The 17,549-nt window shown below is 49.6% G+C and overlaps 1 protein-coding gene across 1 annotated transcript in view; it reads right to left on the reverse strand.

The window, feature by feature from the left end:
* Window positions 1–17,549, reverse strand: part of CFAP221 (cilia and flagella associated protein 221) — an 84,519-nt gene that overhangs the window by 7,389 nt on the left and 59,581 nt on the right. Inside the window, exons 16-22 of the mRNA XM_060015751.1 lie at window positions 16,168–16,301; window positions 14,464–14,544; window positions 13,588–13,695; window positions 13,368–13,502; window positions 8,008–8,166; window positions 6,545–6,636; window positions 211–303 (exon numbers count right to left, since the gene is read on the reverse strand). Coding sequence (XP_059871734.1) covers window positions 211–303; window positions 6,545–6,636; window positions 8,008–8,166; window positions 13,368–13,502; window positions 13,588–13,695; window positions 14,464–14,544; window positions 16,168–16,301 — 802 coding nt within the window. The remainder of the gene's footprint in view (window positions 1–210; window positions 304–6,544; window positions 6,637–8,007; window positions 8,167–13,367; window positions 13,503–13,587; window positions 13,696–14,463; window positions 14,545–16,167; window positions 16,302–17,549) is intronic.

Consider the following 17,549-nt stretch of genomic DNA (forward strand, 5'->3'; position numbering starts at 1 on the left):
CTGCAGCACGGAAAGATCAGCCAGTGTGAGACCTTAGGCTGTTCTCCACCGCGAATCCAGCATCCTATCTAGTTGGGCGTATGGCTGGGTGTTAGCCGTGTCTCGGCCGGGGTGCAAGCTCGGGCACTGGGCGCTCCTTGGAAATCTCTCACAGCACCGGGACTATTTCTGGAAAATAGACATCACGAGAGACCAAAAGTAAAAGAGTACCGTTCGAGGGTCTCCATTCTGTCTTCCTCTGGTAAGGCATCAAGAACGGCAGGGACGTCTATAGGAAGCATGGCTAAATTGAAGGAATCGCAGCTGTGGAAAAATCACACATTTGTAGTCTCGGGGTCTTTACACAATTTCCTAAAGCACTTTCCTTTCCACCACTGGTGTTTTACGCTACTGTTCTGCCCTGCTTCGTTCTTGCAAACCCACTCATGTCTCCCTAGAGGTAAAGGCGGGGCTGCGATAGGTACCAGTCAAACCCAAGAGAATGGGGCCAGAGAAGACACTTCCCGGTGTTACTGTAAATCAACTATACTTCGGTTTTGAGAAAGACATTTCCCAGAGTTTAGAAACAGAACTGTCAAACTTGTGGTGTCTAAACTTACACTATTTCCCAGGGGTCGGGCTGGTGTGGGGCAGTTAGTTCGCTTTTTTTGTTCTTAATATTTTTTCCCACGTTTATACTCTTCCTTAGCTGTTTATTCAGTTTCAAACCTCCTCCCCACCCCCTTATATATTGTTTGGTATCATGATTTTACAGCTTCATATACAAATTACTGGGTGTTGAGGACATCAAAAGAATTGAGATGGGGAGAAAAGACATTTTGTTATTTTTAAAGTCGGCGGCAGACTTCTGTTTCAAGTTGGTGGAGCAAACACTCACCTTTTAAAAAAATTTCCCCTCTTTTGGGTCTCAACACCTTCTTAACATGCCTCTCAAATGATATTAGAGGAACCCACAACAGCAAAGAGAATAGGAAAAGAGTCACAAATGGATACACTTTTAAGATAATTTTCTGGAATAAGTTTCTAGAAGCTGAGAGGAGTGTTGTCTCATAGAAGAGAGTAAAGAATGACCCACAGCAGGAAACTGACCTCCTCGCAGGCTCTAGAAAGGCTGCAGGCAGAGAGTAAGGCAGGCGGCAGGAACGGAAAGCCAGGAGGTTAATTGAAGCCTCCTTGGTGCGTGCAGATACGTCTTGGAGATAAGTTTCTTCTCCTTGTTTAATAAGCAAAAATGCTTGTTTATTAAAGTGGTTATAGGTGAAGCAATTCTGAAACTATTTATAGAACTATTGACAGTTCTATAAAACTATTGACGTTCTATGAAACTGAGGGAGTGAGTGTGATAGGAGACCAGGGGTTCTCACAGGGCAAAGAAGAGACAGACCACTATGGACCGGGGAAAAGCAAGCAGCAACTCCATGAATGTGGGTTGGGATTACAGGCACCGGTGTGGATTCATGATGTGGAAAATGGGTGTAGGTGTGTGTGTGGGTGCCTACGCGCACATGGACATGTGCATATGTGTGTCGATGTATGCAGTCATGTATTTTTGTATGAATGTGTACATACGTGTGTGTGTGTGCACATATATGTATGCATTTCCCCACGTACACACTCCGGCTTGTCCGCTGAGGAGGCCAAGAGATGACTCCCCCGCTCCACCCCCAGTAATGATGTGTGCACCAGGAACCCAGATTTTGGTCTCTAACACCATTCCTCACTGAAGAGGGACCTGGCTTCCACCACCCAGAGATTAGTCCTATTTACTGACTTGGTGACAGAGAACACAGGTTCTAACGGACAATCCCACTGAGACCTCAGAGCGCGTGTAGCCGAGAGGAGGGTGGGAGAAGGTGGAAGCCTGGACCACTCCCCAGGGGCCAGGGTGGTCTGGAAGACAGAATGGCAACAACCAAGGGTTTTTCATGAGATCAAACTTACCTAATTTTAAAATTCTGAGACCATGTCCTGCTTACTTTTCCATGTGTTAATATGTTCCTCTGGAATTGAAAGGGTGGTGGCAGTGGACGGAGATTGGGGGTTTTGTTTTGCTTTGTTTTGTTTCATGCCTTTCTTGGAAAAGTAAAACGCCGACAGCTCTAAGTCAATTCCTAAGATTATTCTGGAAATTTCAGTTGTCTATAAAACCCCAAAGTCTGGGCACCACTGGATTAGATGACTTCTTTGTCGCTACTTCCTCAGCTTGCATGAAAGTCACAGACACTCAGTAAATTCTCTCTGAATTTATTAATGAGCAAAGAACCCAAGTGAGCTGTTTTGATCATTACGAATGCAAAAATAACTTGCAGTGAATAAACATTAACTAAGGATACTGCTTGGTTTAACAGCAACTCTCAGGGGCAGAAATACAGGGGAAATAGCAGCTAAGAAATAGGTAACCTATTCAAGAAAAATGACCGCAGAGTTGAAATATCATTAGCAGATGTGTAGGAAGTTTAAAAGGGAATACTATTATAATTCTATAACTCTTTTAGAAATAAAAACATTATCTAGGGTCTTACATCATAGAAATCCATGACAAAGAAATAAAGAATCCTCTCTTGATTTTATAATCTGTGGTGCAATTATGGTTTATTATGAAACAAATTGGCCAACAGAGCACTTGGGCACAGAAGCTGGAGGTAACAAGTCCTAGCTGGGGAGTTTTCTTGTTTAATTCACATTTAATTCACATTTAATTCATGGTTAGTTCAAGCCCAAGGTGACTGCGTTCTGAGTGCCTTTTGAAAGAACAGCCTCGTGAGATTTTTTCCAAGAACATTGCTTTGGGAAAAAAAACAGGCTTTTTTTCCTTAATTCCCGAGACCAGTGCTTGCCGACAGCTGGTGGACCCCGGCGTGTCCACTGCCTGCCGTTGCTCGATGTGCGTATTCAGCCTCTGGACGGTACCCACACCAGCTGTGTTTGGTCTGCTGATGACTGCGGTCCATTCGGAAGTGCCCTCACCCCACAGCAAAATGAGGCCGTGTGTCTAGCTGGTGGCGGGCCATCGCCGTATGGTGGCAGCAGAGTTACCGCAAGGTTTAGTGGGTGGGGGAGGGCAGAAGTGGGAAGGGTTGCTAAGGATGGGGCTAGATGCACCACTTGAGTCCTTACAACTCACGTGGTCCGTGAGGACCCCTTCACCGTCCCCGTTTCACAGATGAGGAAATGATTGCTCAACGGGCTTCAGTAATAGGTAAATGTGGCCCAGGGAAACAGAGTGGGTGACAGGGCTAGCGGGTTACGAGGCAGGTCTCTCAGACACCAAAGCACTCCTTCTCCCTACAAGGTCACTGTTCCACCCAGCCCTTGATTCTGGAGTTTTCAGATTCTAGAAATATGCTAATGATGTTACCAAACAATTTCGTGTGCCTGACGCACAGCAAGGCCAAGCAACCCGAAACGTCGGAGTCTGGAGCAGAGAAAGGTTCAGGGCCAGCAAGGAGACGAGGTGGTTTGTGCCCCAAAAACCCAGAACTGCCCAGTGGTTTTCAGGCAGGCGTTTTTAAAGGCAAAATTTGGGGTGAGGGCTGCAGGGTGTGTGACCGTCTTCTGTCTGGCTGGTGGGGAGGTACAGACCCCTCCCTATGTCCTCTGCCATGGCTCCTCTCTGAGGTGTACCCAGGTAACAGTATCTGATGCACATTCCTCAGCTGTCTTACAGATGCCGAAACCCGTCAAGCGGAAGTTGACCACTTGACCATGAGCACGTAGCCCCCACACCTGAGGACTGACGATGAAACACCACCCTGTCACCTCACCACCACCCAGAGAGCTGTGCGCGAGCTGATCACACACCCTGCAACGCCCCTCCCTCACCTGGCCTTTAAAAATGCTTCCCTGGAAGCCACCGGGGAGTTGGGGCTTCCTGACCTTTAACTGACTGACTCTTTGCTTGGCGCCTGCAACGAACGCTGCACTTGCCTCCACCGCGAGCCGGTGTCAGTAGACTGGCTTTGCTGTGCACAGGCGAGTGGACCCAAGTTTGGTTCGGTAACATGAACTCACAGAAAAGGAACTAATATTTTCGAGCCCCTACCGTGGGCCAAATCTTGGTCTCATGTTAATCTCCAGGCAGAGGGGGGCAGGAAGCACCGAGGAAATAACCCGAAGGGAACAGCAGGTGGACAAGCCTAGATTCTGCTTCATTCAGGAAGAGCTTTTTGCCTGGCAGTGCAGGAAGAAGTAAAGGTAAGTGTTCCAGGGTCACAAACTGGATTGCAACGATCTCCTCAAATACCCGGGGAGGGGCCGGTGACGGGTGGTACATACGGGGTAGGTGCACATCGGGGTGAGCCTTCCTACCTCTGCTAAAACGAAAATGTCGAGGCTGAGCGGGGTCTTCACAGCAAGCCCGATCGGCTTGTGTTCTGCACGAGAGGACTGGGCCCAGAGAGCTGGCCACAGAGCGTGGCCAGGGCCACACAGCTCCGGGAGGCTGCGAGCCATTCTGGTGACGGGGAAGAGCCGGCACTCGCTGGTGGGAGTCAAGGGTGCGTGTCCCTGCCGACCCTGGTTGGCGGCGGTGCTCCGGCAGAGCTGGCCACTCCTGGGCCGTGGCAGGGCTCTGCCCCCACTTGGGCTGGGCCTCACCCTGAATCGAAGGGTTTGAGCAGAATGTCGCTGCTGATGGTCATTGTGTTGGGACACTAGTCACATCTGCTCACCAGCGACTCATTTCACTACGTTTTATAAGGACAATGGGCCAAAGAAGCAAACTCCAGGGCTCAGGAGCAGGTCACTGACCAGGCCGTGTCTTAAAGAAAAGGCATCAGTCTACTTGTTTGAGATCCTAGGGCTCTGGAGAGGTGTTAAATGAGCAAATTAGCAAAAATGTGCTTACTCTAAATTTCCTCCTTCTTTGGTCTAACAATATTCTCATCTACCTGCCCTGTCTCTGTGTGATGACAGCTGTGGGGCCGCCCGGTAGACGGCCAGGCTGGGGCATGGAGAGAGGTGGATCATTTGGGAGTGGATATGGAGGGTGTGGACGGCGAATCTTGGCAACTACAATGTTAAAAATGGACCAGGCTATTTCGGCTGAATTATATGGATTGGTGTCTGCTTTTATTGAAGCATGGCCAACTAGCCACCTGTGACATTGACTTTTTAAAAGTGTATCTCAAGAGCTACCATATGATATAGCAATCCCACTCCTGGGCGTGTATCTGAATAAAACTCTTATTCGAAAAGATACATGCATCCCTGTGTTCATAGCAACACTATTTACAATAGCCACGACATGGAAGCAACCTAAGTGTCCATCGACAGATGAATGGATAAAGAAGATGTGGCACATATATACAATGGAATATTACTCAGCCATAAAAAGAAACGAAATTGAGTTATTTGCAGTGAGGTGGATGGACCCAGAGTCTGTCATACAGAGTGAAGTAAGTCAGAAAGAGAAAAACAAATACCGTATGCTAACACATATATATGGAATCTAAGAAAAAAATGGTCATGAAGAACCTAGGGTCAGGACAGGAATAAAGATGCAGACATACAGAATGGACCTGGGGACACAGGGAGGGAGAAGGGTAAGCTGGGACAAGGTGAGCGAGTGGCATGGACATATATACACTACCAAACGTAAGGTAGATAGCTAGTGGGAAGCAGCCGCATAGCACAGGGAGATCAGCTCGGTGCTTTGTGACCGCCTAGAGGGGTGGGATAGGGAGGGTGGGAGGGAGGGAGACGCAAGAGGGAAGAGATGTGGGGATATATGTATATGTATAGCTGGTTCACTTTGTTATACAGCAGAAACTAACACACCATTGTAAAGCAATTATACTCCAATAAAGATGTTAAAAAACAAAGATGCGGTACATATATACAATGGCATATTACTCAGGCATAAAAAAGAACAAAATGATGCCATTTGCAGCAACATGGATGGACCTAGAGACTATCATACTAAGTGAAGCAAGTCAGAAAGAAAAAGACAAATGTCATATGATATCACTTATATGTGGAATCTAAAACTGATACTAATGAACTTATTTACAAAACAGAAATAAACTCACAGACCTAGAAAGCAAACTTGTGGTTGCCAGCGGGGAGAGGGGGTGGAGGAAGTGGGTGGAGATGAATCAGGAGTTTGGGATCAAGAGATACACACCACTAATTTATAAAAGTAAACAACAAGGGCCTACTGCATAGCACAGGGAACTATATTCGATATATTGTAATAACCTATTAAGGAAGAGAACGTAAAAAGGAATATATGTACACACACACACACACACACACACACACACACGCACATAACTGAGTCACTTTGCTGTACATCCGAAACTAACATAACATTGTAAATCAACTATATTTCAATAAAAGTCAAAAAAATAAAGTATATCTCAATTAAGATAAAGTCAAGATATGACTTTGTACACACCATCATATTCCTCTGGTGAGCAGACTTCCCTCACGATGCACTAAAAGTACGCTTTGACATACTACTGGCAGGTAACTTCTGAGCTTGCAGCCTCTGCACTCTGCAGGGCACACACACCTCCGTGAGGCGACGGGGAGCTGGGCTTACCTCTGCGTCATCTCTGTCTTCGAGGTTTCGGGCAGGGACGAGAGGACCGGGCACTGGAACCTCTTCCAGGTCATCACTCCAGGAATGACATCCTGTAATAGAGCCGGCACAGGGGGACCACATGTAAAGTTCAGGAAAGACTTCCGTTTCATTCAACTGAATATTTTTCAATCCAAGTTGAGCTCCAAAATGTATCATTCCATTAAGTTTAGTAGAACTTTTCTGAGGCTAAAAACGACAGCTGCTCCAGCAACTGCTGCAACAAGGCAACAGGCATTAAGGCAGGGAGGACGGAGAGGCTCCCGCCCCTGTCTTATGTGGCACAGGGGCAACGGCCCTGGTGCTGGAGGACAGGTCTGGCCTTTCCACCCGTTTTGACTACTGTGCATGTGATGCTAATGCAACATTCAGAGGATGGGTCAGTTCATCAGAGGGCTGTCCAGGCAGGGGTAAGCGCGTGCAAAGGCATGGAAAATGCGAGGAGGGTGCCATCAGGAGAGCACCGAGTGCAGGGCGGGGGACGGGGGTGACAGGAAATGAGGCTGGAGAGGCAGGCTGGTTGTGAAGGGCCTCGTGGGCCAAGCTAATGAGCCTGGAGCTGCTCCCAGGGGCAGCAGGGACCACGGAGGGTTTCCAAACTGGAAAATGACCGGATCGGATTTGTGTGGAAGGAAGGCTTTTCAGGAGGGTGACGGTGCGCTCCTGGGCCCTGGGGTGCAGGACAGGGAGTCACATGGCGCGTGAGGCCAGCCGGTGGGATCCAGGGAGGGCCCAGGGGCGGCTGCCTGCGGGGCTGGGGAAGAGGGAGCAAGCAAGGAGCACGGGGATCAGGCTGGAGTCCTAGAACCAAGAGGCAGGAAGGTGATGCGGGAAGAGGCATGAGGCGGAGCTGGCGGGGCCAGGGCTGAGACAGCCACCCACCTAAGTTAGGGTTTCATCCCGAGCGGAGGGTGCGGGCCACCCAGGAGGTGCCTGGAGGCTGAGGTCAGGTTGGTTATTTGGGGGAAGAAGGAGATCTCGGGGGCCTCTTCCTCACTGTGCATTTGTCACATCACCACCTCGCCCGTTATGACGTTTCTGTCCTTGTTGGGGACCAAACAGAGAGGGGGGGGGCATCCCACAGGGTTATGGCCGCCACGTGACTGTTTTTCCATGGTTGCAGCGGGGATAAGATGAATATTAGGCATGACCTTCAAGGAAAAAGAGACTAAGAACGTTGAAAAGGGGGCAACGTGAAGCCTGGGAGCTGGGTACGGGCTGATGGGGATGGTGCTGAGTCCCCACCTGCCCCCCTTCAGGGCTGGGGCATGACAGGGTCCACAGCGCCACGGTTACTGTCCTCGTCCTGCAGCTGTGGCAGCAAACCCTCTACTCCTTGGTTCCAGCGGTGACCCTCCCTCCTTGTCCCCTGCCCGTCCCCGCAGCCCAGAGCCAGCTCTGCCGCTGAGCCGGGATGGCTTTACCATGTGATGGAGAAACTGCTTCTGGGTTAGGGGGATGCTGGAGCTGCAGTGGGACTCCTTGGTGAACTTGTATTTGGGGTGGGTGCACAGATGGTAATCCATCGAGGTTTCCACGTAGGTCAGCGGGTGCTTCACGGCAAATAACCCTGGGCTGGGGTTCTGCGGGAGAGACGAAAAACGGGGTCTCTTTTGTTGACCGTTTCCTCCTCTGCCACAGCACAGGCGTCAGCTAAGGCTCCCTTCGGTCCCCCCTCCCCCGGCACGCGCACTCTGACCCCACCTCTGTCAGCCCGTCTGGGAAAGAGAAGCAGGAGAGCAGAGGTGGCTTCAGATGGGCAGTGGTCATGGTCATTCATAAATGTCACTTTTCTGGTTGAAGCGCTTCATTACACACCACGCGGATTCACTTAAAGTATTTGTTTCTGGATTTGATCAATTAGGGGGATTTATTAAATAAGGAAACTGGTTTTAAAAAGCAATGAGCTGCTGCTTTTGGAAACAAGAGAATAGCTTCTAAAAAGTAACTTTAAAGAGAAGACAGGGGCTTCCCAGGTGGCGCAGTGGTTGAGAGTCCTCCTGCTGAGGCAGGGTACACGGGTTCGGGCCCCGGTCCGGGAAGATCCCACATGCCGCGGGGCGGCTGGGCCCGTGAGCCATGGCCGCTGAGCCGGCGCGTCCGGAGCCTGTGCTCCGCAACGGGAGAGGCCACAGCAGTGAGAGGCCCGCATACCACACACACAAAAAAAAAAAGACAAAGGAGAGGGTGGCATGTGATATATCAGGAAACATCAGCATTTAACATTGTTTTGGTGATGTTTTTAATTCAGGAAGGCTCCATTTGGATGAAGTATCTGGCTTTAAGGGAGTTCCTGTCTTTTACTAATTTTCCAGCAGAACTAATGGAGGCACAGAGCAATTATATCAAAATGTGGAGCCTTTTAATGTTCCTTCTGGGGCCTGTCCAACAAAAACCCAGCTCTTCTCCCAGACAACATAGCTTTTAGCTCCCTTGTGGTTGTTTAATCACAGATGTTTAGGAACCACTAAGTTGAGATTCTGTTCTTTTTGTTTGTTTGAATAATTAAAAAAAAATTTTTTTTTTAAAAACCCACAGAACTCCACACGACTGACGGGAACCCAGTCTCACCGCCAAGAAACAAATGTCCCCAACAACTTGAAGACGACGTGACAGCACCCAGAGGAGGGCCCGGCTATCGTGCGTGTGATGAAGGCGTCCCGGCCACGAACGCTGGGCTGCCTGTCCTCCAGTCATGCAGGGAGGCTGACTTGCAGCCAGGGCCACGGAGAAGCTCTTGTGACGACGCACGGATGTAAAGGCAGCAGAACAGCAGGGAGGCGATAACCCCTCGAGGGAGTCAGGAGTGGAGTATCTGTGTGTCCACAGCAGCTCTTCTCCCGTCCCTCATAGGGCCGCACGGAATGGGGACAGGGACAGAGGTGAAGGCAAACCTTGGGTCCCCACCCTGACCCAGGTCAGGGCTGGAGGGCTGGGAGGGAACGAGGGGAAAGGTGGGGCGTGGTGAGACAAAGCCGGGGAGACTGAGGATGCAGAGGAAGGCGGGTGTGGGTGGGCAAGTGGGGGACGCGTCCTGCCGCCGCGCAGGGCCCCTTAAATGCCCCAGCGTGCGAGGACGTGCCGGAAGGAGGGGCAAAGGACAGGAGGCAGGGTGAGCACCCAGCTGGAGCTGCCCAGGTGCTCTGGGCACAACTACCTCCCCAGAAATGGGGCGAGGGCCAGAATCTGGAGGCTGCTGGCCTCCGCCACCAGGAGTCACCCCTGTGGTAACAAAGGACAATCGGGACAGCCCCTGGGAAGGGATGCCTCAGGGATTCGGGGCAGGATGACAGAGACCCCAGCTGGGCCTGGTCACAGTGTGACCAAGAGGTGGAGTCACTGATGGGGGAGGGGCTGGCAGTCTCACGGGGACGGGGACGGGGTCAAAGGTGCACAGCACTGGGGTGGGGGGGACACCTGCCGTGTGGCCAACTCTCTGGACCTGCCTTGGGTCAAGTGCAGCGGATGAAATCTTTCTGGAAATGGCCATGCCACCGTCTCTAACAGTTGTCACACCTCACCTCCCCCAGGGTGGCCATCGCTACCAGAGCAGGAGGTCTGAGTGGTCAGCCCGTGACTATTTTAATTTTAATTTCCCTCAGACCACTGCGTGCATATGGGAGCGGCTCACCCAGGCTGGGAGGATTCGTGGTGAAGAGCAAGGGGGCTCGTGCGGGCCCCTCCGACCCCAGGCTCGGGTCTGGGTTTGTGCCTGGGATGGTCACTAACTCTGAACATCACGCTGCTTCTTCCTCCTCTTGACTGTCGACCTCACAGTATCTGCTGACTCATTACCCCGTAAGGTAAGGGTCTTGCTCGTGTGCACAGATGCTCCTTCCGGACTTTGAAAATCACATGGTTATTGTTAGTTTGGCTGCGACCTGCAATGATCCACTGATCCACCTATTTCCTGTTTCATCATCTTTAGTTGAGTATTCCAACTCCCCCCGGGTGAAATGAAGGCATTCCCACTCCCATGCTTTCTCGTTCCTTTCTTCCTCTCTTCCACAATTTTACTTTTGTATTACTGAGATCGTCAACATCTGCATTCTGGAACCACACCAAGACCAGTATGCTTTGCTCATAAGTTGTCTCTGCAAGCTGGAAACTGGTAAACAGCATTTATTTTGTCTTAACTGTCTAAGTATGTCGCTCTGCCAGGCCAAGCTGAGGCCTGGATTATAGCTTTCTGGTGAAGGTTCACGATCACGACCTCTGGGTCAGTGACAGAGGGCAGTTCTAGTATCAAGGCCAGATGGATTCTATTTTTAGTTGGCTCTCCCCCTGGAGTTTATAACGGCCTTGCGTTTTGCTTTAGTAGCGCGCCTCTATAAGACCCTCCAGCGTTTCCACGGCCTCAGCTGCACCGTCGGCGCATGGGGTCCACACTGCCCCAGCGTCTCCTCCCCAGAGCCCTCTACCCCATCTCCTGCAGACAGCGCACAGATATCACCCCAAGACTCCACTGTGGGGCTTCCCCGGTGGCGCAGTGGTTGGGAGTCCGCCTGCCGATGCAGGGGACGCGGGTTCGTGCCCCGGTCCGGGAAGATCCCACATGCCGCGGAGCGGCTGGGCCCGTGAGCCATGGCCGCTGAGCCTGCGCGTCCGGAGCCTGTGCTCCGCAGCGGGAGGGGCCACAACAGTGAGAGGCCCATGTACGGCAAAAAAAACCCCAAAAAACAAAAACTTCAACCAAGACTCCACTGCAATGCTCTACTCGTTGCGACCAGCATTGCTTGCCTTTTATTTTCGTTTCTTTTCTTAGGCTTTTCGAATTCTTTCTTTTATAGCCATACTGATGTGTAAGTGATACGCAATAAACTGCCCATGTGAAAAGTATGTAATTTGGTAAATGTTGGTTATGTTACATCTGCAAAACCGGTCTCTAGACCAGCTTTCTCACTTGCAGAGCGGTGAGGGGCGGTAGAGGGTGGGTCTGGGGGAGACTGTGAAGACCTGGGGTTTTGCAGGGATACCCTCCTCAGGAAAGCCCCTTATCCACTGCCAGCCCAGCAACCGGGACCCTATTTTACATATTGCCCTGCTGTGTAAAATTTCAGCTGGCGATAGGGTGCTGGTGCTAAGTGAAGTCTGAAAATCACTGAGTTAGATGCCCGGTGAGGCCATCCCAGCCCTGACTCTATGTCTGTGAGGGACAGCCCTCCCCCACCCCGCAATGAGGCTACCAGAACACGCTGTTTGTGTTTGGCCAAAACACAAACAGCACCGCTCCCTGGAGGAAAGCAGCAGAGCTCAGAGGAGTAGCCCCAAGGCAAACAACCAGGAAACAGGCAGGCGTCTGTCCCTGCTCTGCCCTTGGGTGCGACCACCGGCACCTCTGCCCTGTCAGAGATTCAGAGGCTCACGTGTAGATTCTCCCAGAGGAGCCTTTCTCAGGTAGTGTCTGAGGCCCTTCCTCATACTGCGTGCGTGTGCGCGTGTGTGCGTGTGTGTTCGTGTGTGTGTGCGTGTCCTTACAAAACAGACTGTAACTAGGGCGACTACCGTGGCATTTCGCCGATGATTCCGTTCTTACATAGAACCTCCTCAGATTTCCTGTCTGGCCTTTAGTCTCTTAGGGCTTGGGTACTGCATCCTTAAGGATAAGGGGGAAGGGGGTGCCCCTGAGGGCGGGTGACAGGAGGACACACGCAGGGGAGGGGGAAGAACCGGCTGGACCCCACATCGCTGGGAGACTGGACTCAATTTGGTAGAAGACAGGGAATCAGGCGTCGGTGTGGCCGGGCCACGGTGCTCGAAGATGGGATGAAGAATCAACTAGGCGCCGCGGGACGGGGCTGGGGTGACTTTACTTTTTTTCTGTTGTATTTTCATCTTAAAATATATATACAGGGCTTCCCTGGTGGCTCAGTGGTTGAGAGTCCGCCTGCTGATGCAGGGGACATGGGTTCGTGCCCCCGTCCGGGAGGATCCCACATGCCGCGGAGCGGCTGGGCCCGAGAGCCATGGCCGCTGAGCCTGTGCGTCCGGAGCCTGTGCTCCGCAACGGGAGAGGCCACAACAGTGAGAGGCCCGCGTACCACAAAAAAAAAAAAAAAAAAAAAAAAAAATTATATATATATATATATATATATATATATATATATACACACACACATATATACTACCTTTAAAAATTGTGAATCACTGTATTATACACCTGTAACTTACATAATATTGCACAGCAACTATACTTAAAAGAAACAAAAATACACAGGTGCATATTATAGATAATTAGAAAAGATCATAAAGCTATTGTCATAAAAAAATAAATGCTGGAGTTGTTAAAAGACAAAAACATTGATATTCTCCAAATGATAAAGGCTGGCCAGCAATTTCAAAGGTGAGATGTGGTTTAACCCTTGAAATTCCAAAGAGAGAAAAATATTCCCAATTAGTGCTTCTGTCTTCTTTTTCTCAATGTTTTTTTTAAAAAAACTGAAGTATAGTTGACGTACAATATTGTGTCAGTTTCAGGTATACAGCAAAGTGATTCAGTTATATATATATATATATATATATATATATATATATATATATATATATATATATATTTTTTTTTTTTTCCAGATTCTTTTCCCCTACAGGTTATGACAAGACCGTGAGTACAGTTCCCTGTGCTACACAGTCAGTCCTTGCTGCTTATCTTTTTTACGTGCAGTAGTGTGTGTCTGCTAATCCCACACCCCTAGTTTACCCCTCCCCCCTTTCCCCTTCTGCTTTCTTATGAAGTAACTGCTGGAGAAAGGGACAGGGAACAATGACTTCTGCTGATGTCACTTACAAAGATATAAAGTGGGTCGTACTCTGGAGCCCGGGCCAAGGCCTCAGGGAGTCGTATGCTCAGGACGGAGGTCTCGCCGGGGAGCTGGGGCGCGGAGTCCTGCTTGGGCAGGGCCATGACGGCGGTGGCTTCGACCTGGGCCAAGACCAAGGACAGCACGTTAGTCCACGCGCCAGGGCGGCGGGAAGATGGGACGTTCCCGAGGGTGGGGACCTGTCACCTCAGCTCCTGGCTTCAGGGCCCGGGCAAGCTTCTGAGGCCAGTAGCTGGTTGAAGACCTCTGCACAGAGACCGGCTGGTACCTCTTGATCTGGTACAGCTGAGGAACCTGGGGGAGAGAAGGCAGGCGCTCGAAGCCCTTGGGAGGCACTTCCCAGCCGCCTGGGGGTAAAAGGAAGACAAGCGGCACGTTTAAGCAGCAGCTTTGTCAGTGCCGTCCTGGGCCCCGTTCTGGGTCCCAGCACACAGCGGTGTTCACGGTTCCTCGCCCCTGTCTTAGGGCTTAACTCTGCAATACACTGAACGCTGGTTCGTCAGTTTAAAACATGCATATTTCACAAGGACCTACTGGACAGCACGGGGAATTGTACTCAACATTTTGCAATGACCTAAAAGGGAAAAGGATCTGAAAAAGAATAGATGTGTGTGTGTGTAACTGAATCACTGCACTGTGTGCCTGAAACTAACAAGATATTGGGATTCAACTATGCTTCAATTAAGAAAAAGAAAAGAAAAAAGAAATAAAGCATGCATATTTTCGAAAACAGAAGTGGTCATACACAAAGGCTGACTCACTTTTGTTCACTTGTGTCTTGTCTTCAAGTTTCTAACATATGCAGTTCAGACAGCTTCAGATATGCATACTATATGGTATATCCACAAATAAAGACCCTGGTTTCCATAAGCCACATTAGGAAAAGAGAATCTGCTACACTTCGCACGTCGCATAAAATAACATCAGAGCAAAACACACAGTATGCTACGTGGCATAATCCGTCATAGAACGAAACTAATAAAAATAGCGCAGTTCAAATTCAAGACTATTCTGTTCATTTCATAAGAAACCCAATTAACAAAACCACATGACAGGTCTAACCTGCAGACTGAAGAAGGAATAGGCCTGCTTGATTTGAATTTCTGAAGGTTTAATTGGAACAGGTCCAAGGCCACCAGGAGCCTAAAATGTGAAAATTCAAAAAAGTGACACATGATCATCGCGGAGCGAGGGCAGCTATGCTTCTATTTCTCCACATTTTGCACGTTACACGAACAGCTCCTCCCTCTAAGTGACCCTTCCCGTGACCACAGCTGCTGCTTCCTGCGAGTGGCTTGGAGGCAGCGTGGGCCCCCGCCCCCCTTGTCTCTTAGGGTGTGATTCTCAGGACGGCAGCTGAGGCCTCTGTCAAAGGATGCAGCCTAACTTCTCCTCTGCCCACTGCGGCCGCTTCCCTTCCACGGGTGCTAATCCCGGAGCACCACCTCACAAATGTCCTGCAGGCGGATCTGCTGCATCACCCAGAGCCTGCAACAGCGCCCCACCTGTGACAGGCACTCAGTAACGACTACGGCTCACCGAGCTGAGACACCGTCGTCAGACTGATACGATGCAATGCGAATGTGCCACCAATTATGAGACATTTCCCAACCTCAAAGGTGCTGTATATTTTAAAACGTGACCTTAGAATAGGTGAAATACAGTATTTATGGAATGAATTACAAAATTCTTTATGGACAGGAATGCTGAGCATTCTGTTTTTCATCAACCCTGAGCAGTACAGAAATTTCTGCAGCACTAACTCAAGTACCAAATGAAATGATAAGCTTTGAATTATTAAAAAAACAAAAGACGGGCTCCACAGCACAGTGATAATCCCTTTGCATCCCTATCACTCTTTCCACCCATTAATTATTGAGTATCAGATAATTCTTAGTGCTTGAAAATCTCAGATTTATCATTTCCTAGGAACTAAATATGCTCATCTTTTAAGTCATTTGATTTTCTAATGCGGAAAACACATGGAATTTCTAAAGCCACTCCTGTAATTCTTGAGTAGATTAACCTGCAAGGCTCAAATCATTTTACAGGATGTGAATGGCAAGTTCATTCTTTGAAACCAAAAAACTGTTTTGCTTGTGCCCTTTCACTATCGATTAAAACACACTTTTTATTGCTAACTACGTGAACTTGGGGAACTCGGGCAACATTTCATTACTGGCTCTGTGACCTTGTGTCCCAGGCTCCTTCTCAGCTGTAAGAGGATAAACCTACCATGTAGACTTGTTGAAGATTAAATGAACTGATAGAACTGAAGCGCTTAAGAAACTGCCTGACTCGTGGTCTGGCCACGATCTGAATTATGACGATGCATCATTTGGCTAACTGTCACACTTCTTGCCACCGAGAGGGAGAGAGGGATGGACCTGTGAGTCCGAGGCTGGCCTGTTAGAGGCTGTGGCCGCCCACCCCCGGCCCCCGCAGACCCCACGCACCCGAGGGCTCGGCTGGGCTGGGCCTGCCTCTTAGTCCTACATCTGCCGCGGCCCTCAGGCCCTGTTCCCCGGCAGTGTGGCAGGGCCCGGCGGCCTCCAGGCTGGGCAGAGCCTGAGCACGGGCATCCCAGGGGCCAGGCAGGGGGCAGCAGGGGCCACTCAGTTTCCCGTTCATCACAATAACTTGGACGCAGGTCTGACTTGGGAGCCTCTAAGGAGGCAGCGGAGGGGCAGAGACGGGGCGGGGCTCCCCTTGGCACCTGCCTGCGACCCTGATGGAGCCTGGGCCACCGCAGCCCTGCACACCCACCAGCTCGTCGGAGCCCTGGGGGGCGCTGTAGGCCGGGAAGGCGAAGGGCAGCACTTGCTGGGGTGACACGGAGAAGCAGCTGCAGTAATCGTCCTGACTGACCCGCGCCGGAAGGTGTCTGGAGGAATTCTCGTCTGCGGGTGAAAAACAAAACAGCGCTTTGGGAGAATCGTAAGGTATTTGTGCGAGACCACCGTCTCTGGTTGTGTGCGTGTGTGCATTTGCCACACACCAGTTACTGGGTCCTTGGCACACACCATTTCAGAAAGAACGTGTGTGTGTACGTGTGTATGTGTGTAGTCTCGTTTTTAGTTTCTCTTTTGTTCTTTACCTCAACCCCTTCTCCGATTTTTTAAAAATTTTATTTTTACTTCCAAAAAACTCTAATTCATAGTGAAGTCTCTCTGATGAATATTCTTTGCCCTTGTCGTCAAAGAAAAAGATCAAATTTAAGAAGCACGGAAAGACATTTTACAGGTGTCCATATGTAACTCACAGGTAAATTTTACAATTTTTTTTTTTTTTTTCGGTACGTGGGCCTCTCACTGTTGTGGCCTCTCCCATTGCAGGGCACAGGCTCCAGATGCGCAGGCTCAGCGGCCATGGCTCATGGGCCCAGCCGCTCCGCGGCATGTGGGATCTTCCTGGACCGGGGCACGAACCCGTGTCCCTTGCATCAGCAGGCGGACTCTTAACCACTGCGCCACCAGGGAAGCCCTACAATGTTTTTTAAAAGAGTTTCTTTATTAGAAACATCAGCATCAGGGATAAAATAATATAGGAGGAAAAAGGATAATTAAAATGTAATAAAATGTCCTATATTCACAGCAGCACTATTCACAATAGCCAAGACATGGAAGCAACCTAAATGTCCATCGACAGAAGAATGGATAAAGAAGATGTAGTACATATATACAATGCAATATTACTCGGCCATAAAAAAGAATGAAAGAATGCAATTTGTAGCAACATGGATGGACCTAGAGATTCTCATACTAAGTGAAGTAAGTCAGAAAAAGAAAGACAAATACCATATGGTATCACTTATATGTGGAATCTAAAATATGACACAAATGAACTTATCTACGACACAGAAAGACTCACAGACATAGAGAACAGACTTGCGGTTGCCAAGGGGGAGGGGGCTGGGGGAGGGAAGGATCAGGAGTTTAGGATCAGCAGATGCAAACTAGTATATAGAGGATGTCTAAACAACAAGGTCCTACTGTAGAGCACAGGGAACTATATTCAATATCCTGGGATAAACCACAATGGAAAAGAATATGAACATATGTGTATAACTGACGGAATCACTGTGCTGTACAGCAGAAATCAATGCAACACTGTAAATCAACTAGACTTCAGTAACACTTTTAAAAATC

This window comes from Delphinus delphis, chromosome 7 (genome assembly GCF_949987515.2).
Source record: "Delphinus delphis chromosome 7, mDelDel1.2, whole genome shotgun sequence".
In the NCBI taxonomy this organism is placed as follows: Eukaryota; Metazoa; Chordata; class Mammalia; order Artiodactyla; family Delphinidae; genus Delphinus; species Delphinus delphis.